This window comes from Sinocyclocheilus rhinocerous, unplaced genomic scaffold (assembly GCF_001515625.1).
Source record: "Sinocyclocheilus rhinocerous isolate Xijiao unplaced genomic scaffold, SAMN03320098_v1.1 scaffold1585, whole genome shotgun sequence".
NCBI classification, from domain to species: domain Eukaryota; kingdom Metazoa; phylum Chordata; class Actinopteri; order Cypriniformes; family Cyprinidae; genus Sinocyclocheilus; species Sinocyclocheilus rhinocerous.
Window position 1 is genome coordinate 170,375 of NW_015642871.1, and position 5,149 is coordinate 175,523.

The 5,149-nt window shown below is 38.9% G+C and overlaps 1 protein-coding gene across 1 annotated transcript in view; it reads right to left on the reverse strand.

Moving 5' to 3' along the window:
* Nucleotides 1–78: 78 nt before the first annotated feature.
* Nucleotides 79–5,149, reverse strand: part of LOC107756908 (adenylate cyclase type 3) — a 21,176-nt gene continuing 16,105 nt past the window's right edge. The window contains exons 12-19 of the mRNA XM_016574235.1: nucleotides 4,614–4,882; nucleotides 4,024–4,105; nucleotides 2,698–2,856; nucleotides 2,471–2,617; nucleotides 2,257–2,373; nucleotides 1,264–1,390; nucleotides 1,061–1,185; nucleotides 79–745 (exon numbers count right to left, since the gene is read on the reverse strand). Of these exons, the coding sequence (XP_016429721.1) occupies nucleotides 563–745; nucleotides 1,061–1,185; nucleotides 1,264–1,390; nucleotides 2,257–2,373; nucleotides 2,471–2,617; nucleotides 2,698–2,856; nucleotides 4,024–4,105; nucleotides 4,614–4,882 (1,209 nt within the window). The 3' untranslated portion in view covers nucleotides 79–562. The remainder of the gene's footprint in view (nucleotides 746–1,060; nucleotides 1,186–1,263; nucleotides 1,391–2,256; nucleotides 2,374–2,470; nucleotides 2,618–2,697; nucleotides 2,857–4,023; nucleotides 4,106–4,613; nucleotides 4,883–5,149) is intronic.

Sequence of the window (5,149 nt, forward strand, 5' to 3'; positions counted from 1 at the left end):
ACACACTCTCTCGCTCTCTCACACACACTATAGACCTTGCTCATTCACACACACACACACACACACACACACACACACACTTTCATGAGAGGCAAAGGCTTTTCAATGGCAAACAACATTCAGATATATCAGGGACTTTCAGGGCAATCTTTAAATAAAGGATTAAATAATGAAATTATTTCAAATAAAAGAAGAACAAAAATAGGTAATTCATCGGTTCCTTTGAGCAGCGCAGTGCGTAATATACAGTAGAGTTCATTGTATTCGGTGCGGTTTGAGTTTAAAAACAACCTGTTCATCTCTTTAGCAACCTAATAAAACCATTGAGCTTGTTTGATTTCATTCATTCATCTCTGTGCACACTTCCAACATGTATATTATATAGTACTTCTCTCATATAAACAGAAAGTCTCTGCCAACATTTCTTCCCTCAGCCTAATAAATAGAGAAAACACATTTGAAAGTACTAATTACTGGAGCACATGTACTCGGCAGAAGAGGTACGAGGTGAGGTGTGCGCGAGCAAGAGTTTTGTGTAGGACAGTGTGTGTGCGCGTGTCGGTCAAGAGCTGTCCACCACTTGGTGCGGCAGGGTGACAAAAGAGCCGTTAATGAAGGAGCCTTGTTTTTCACGTCCCTTTAGGAAGTAGGTGAGCAGCTCTCCTTTCCCCTTGACGAATATGGGTCCTCTCCTGACGAAGCGGAAGCCGTAGTCCTTCAGGATGCAGTAGCAGTCCTCCACCACCTGGGGGAAGCAGAGTTTGTTTAGCTGCCTTACAGCGCCGTCACTGTTACACTGCAGTAATGAGGCCGAAAACGCACTTTTCAACTTGCGGTTGCATCGTCCTGGGTTGTTTTAGAAAACATTCTCAGGCTTTATTCTAAGATATTAGTACAAACCCCTTGTGATTTTTGACGTGTCTTGAAATTTGAAAAATCAAATGAAATATGACTGAAATATGTAGCATTGCTACCTCTAGTAATAGAGTCCCTGATGCTGAACTAAATTTAGGAAAGGTGTTTCCAGAAGGTATCATTAAAACAATGTGAAAGCCATCACCTGGATGTTTCCCATCACCCCTGTGGACTCCATGCGACTGGCGACATTCACAGTGTTTCCCCAGATGTCAAAATGAGGTTTACGGGCCCCGATAACACCAGCCAAAACGCCCCCTTTATTCAACCCTATGGAGAAAACACACAGCAAATCATGAGGCGTAATCATTGTGTCGTTCACACACAGCTGGACGTCAGGCCACTAACCGATGCGGAGCATGAAGTTATTGAAGGACTGGTAGTTGATGTTCATCAACGTGACTTTCATGGCCAGAGCAAAATCAGCAAGATCTGCCAAGTGCTGCCACCGTTCCCGGTCTGAAATCGCTTCTTTCTGTTGGGAAGGACAAAAAAAATCCTCTTTACCTCTGTTTTAAAACAACCCCAATTCCAGAAAAGTTGGGACGTTTTGTAAAATGCAATAAAATCAAGAATCTGTGATTTGTTCATTCTCTTGAACTTTTATTTAATTGACAAAAGTACAAAGAAAAGATTTCCAAAGTTTTCACTGACCAACTTAAATGTGACCCTGGACCACAAAACCAGTCATAAGGGTCAATTTTTCAAAATTGAGATTTATACACCATCTGAAAGCTGAATAAATAAGCTTTCCATTGATGTATGGTTTGTTAGGATAGGACAATATTTGGCCGAGATACAACTATTTGAAAATCTGGAATCTGAGGGTGCAAAAAAATCTAAATATTGAGAAAATCACCTTTAAAGTTGTCCAGGAAAGCTCAGTTGAATGTGCTTGACCTTTGAGCCCTCAGATGGCATTGCATAAGAAACCGTCATGCTGCACTGTTAAATATAGCCACATGGGCTCAGGAGTACTTCAGAAAACCACTGTCATTTACCACAGTCTGCTGCTGCATCAAGAAATGCAACTTGAATCTCTGTTACTCTAGGAGAAAGCTATACATCAGTTGATGTGACACAGTGTTAAACGTGCCTCTGTCCCAACTTTTTTGGAGTGTGTTGAAGCCATCAAAATTTGTCTATATATAAGTCAGTCAGTAAAAACATTGGACATTTTTTCTTTGTACTTTAGTCAATTAAATGAAAGTTAACTTTAAGTTAAGTTTAAAGAGAATGAACAGATAAGATATTCTCGATTTTATGGCATTTCACAAAACATCCCAACTTCTCTGGAATTGGGGTTGTAGAACTAGATGGACTCACATGTACCTCCTTTACCTTCATACAAGCATAACCGTTAGTGTTATTGTCTGAAGTGACTCCTGATGCTGCCATGTAGGTGCTGCCAATAGTCTTGATCTTGGTTATACAGCGAAACTGCGGCTCGTCTAAAAGCTAAAGAGCACAAAAGCAAACAAATAACAGTATAAAGTCTCAACTGGTACTTTTATTGGCAACGACTGGGTGAAATACTCCTACTACTAGTACTTACGCTATCAAAATCGGAAATGATTTCATTGAGGAACCTCAGACACTCAATCCCGCCATTGTTGATGCTTTCCTCCGTATAGAAATCAGAGAAGTTTGGGATGGAGGCGAACATGACTCCAATCTCATCGTAGGACTGGCTGTAGAGCTCCTGGGACGTGTGCATAGGAAAGTTAATTGAGTTTGACAGAGTTTGAGACAAACACAGAAGCTGGGACTGACAGGCCTCACCTCATCCCTCTTCTTGGAGCCCAGGAAATGCCGGGCGACGTGCTCCGGAAGCATATTAGTGACCAGAGCCTCGTTCCAGCGTCGCATCTCGTACACCTTCTCCTTCTGCTCATGCACTTCAATCTTCCACAGGAACAGCGTGCGTGCCAGCTTCTCCACCTGAGCCACGCCAGCAGAAAGAAAGGTGAGAATGTACACGACCGCTCAAAAACTCTTTTTTTTCCCCCCAGTAAGGATGCATTAAATTGATCAAAAGTGACGAAGAATCCTTCACAGTTTCCACAAAAATATTTCAGCAGTGATAATAATCAGAAATGTTTGTTGAGCAGCAAATCAGAATATTAGAATGATTTCTGAAGGATCATGTGACACTGAAGACTGGAGTAATGATGCTGAATATTCAGCTTTGCATCACAGAAATAAATTACATTTTAAAATATATTAAAAAAGAAAACGGTTATTTGAAATTGTAATAATATTTCCCAATATTATTGTTTTTACTGTAATTTTTGATCAAATAAATGCAAATCTTACCAACCCCAAACTATTGAAATGTAGTGTAATAAAAAAAAAAAATTTAATCCAAAGAACTAAAATTCTTTCATTATTTCCTTAACTTCATGTTATTCCAAAAACCCATATGACCTTTTTTCTTCTATGGAAAACAAAAAGTGAGTTTTTAAAAAATATCCTGGATGCTCTTTACCATATAATGCTGGTAAATGGAAACTACGCATGTCAAGCTCTAAAATGTCAAAACAATCATCCTAAAAGTATTATTATAATAGTAGATTGTTTTACTAGTGCACTGCATCCCAAGTCCTTTAAAGCCATACGATAGGTGTGAGGAATAGGCTAAAACTTAAGTCATTATTTGTTGAAAACGTCCCCTCTGCCGAAGTTCAAAAAAGCTGTTCGGACAAAAATGGTGCATTAATATTATCTGATGCAACAAACATTACTTCTTGCATCTTCTAACCAAATGTCATTGATGTCAAACCTGACAAAGCACATCTAATATGGCATTTTTCAAGGAAGCTTCAAGGAATTTGACCGTTTTGACAATAAATAACAACATAAATTTCAGCTTCAGAAGACTTGGAATAGAACACGTGAGTTGTATGGGTGTAGTTTCATTTTTAAGGTGCTTTTATGTCATCTTGAAGCTTTCATTAGGCTCTATATGGAAAATTGAGGCCAGGATATTGTTCAAAAAATTCTACTCACTAAAGGAAGAAAGTCATTGTGAATAATTACAGATTCTCCATTTTTGAGAGTACTAAAAATGATCACAAAGAGAGAGAAAGAGAGAAAATGAAATCTCACATGTCGGGAGAAGTAGTAGAAGCTGACCATCATGATGAAGATCATCACACTCATGGTGTATTTGGAGGGCACAAGATGAACTCTGTAAAAATAAATAAATAAATGATATTATAATACCTAGAGATATCAGGCTTAATCGATGTAAATAAGAGATGTTTCACAGTTTTATAATCCACCAGGTGAAAATCCCTGAAAATCACAAGTCTGATCACTTAAAGGGACAGTTCACCCAAAAATTTACTCACCCTGAAGTTTTTTTCTTGTGTTGAACACATTTTGAATAATATTGGTAACCCAACTGTTGGCATTGGCCATTGACTTATGGGGTAAAAAAAAATACTATGCAAGTCAATGGCTACCTCCAACTGTTGGGTTACCAATATTATTTAAAGTATTTGTTTGTGTTCAACAGAAGAAAGAAACTCATACAGGTTTGTGAATTTTCATTTTTGGGTGAACTATCCCTTTAAATAAGTAACAACACACCTCTGCTAAACAGACTGCTTGATTTGAGATGCTATTCACATAATAATAGAGTACTAATGGGTAATAATACTGCTAATCCTTGCTGTGATTAGTGCTTGACCCACCTGTATTCTTTAAAGCGCGTCAGATCGTACAGGTCAAAGATGTCCCTCCAGCTGTAGATGTTGACCACACCTGTAGCTCCGGTGATCAGCAGCATGAGGGTGAGTTTGACCATGTGACTGACCTGCACCAGCATGGTGGTGGCGATGAGAGCCAGCACTGCGATGTAGCTGTAGTATTTAGGATTCTCCGAACAGCCGCTGGCGGACAGAGTGACAGGAGTGACCGCAGTCGCCTCATTTGTGGAGGACTCTGGTGGACGACAGCTCAACTACAGAGGACATCAGAAAAAGTACAGCTTTCAAAAACATCATCTTAAAAGTGATGCTTTAGTTTTAGATGTTAAAATTTGTCCATTTATTTAATATCACTGGTGTAATAAAATTCTAAAGTTTGGGTTGTTTTTGAAAGAAGTCTCTTCTGCTCACCAAGGATGCATTTATTTGATCAAAAATACAGGAAAATCAGTAATATTGTGGAATCTTGGTGTGATTCTGGAGACAGACCTTAGTTTCAGTAGTCATGTCAAAGCAGTAAC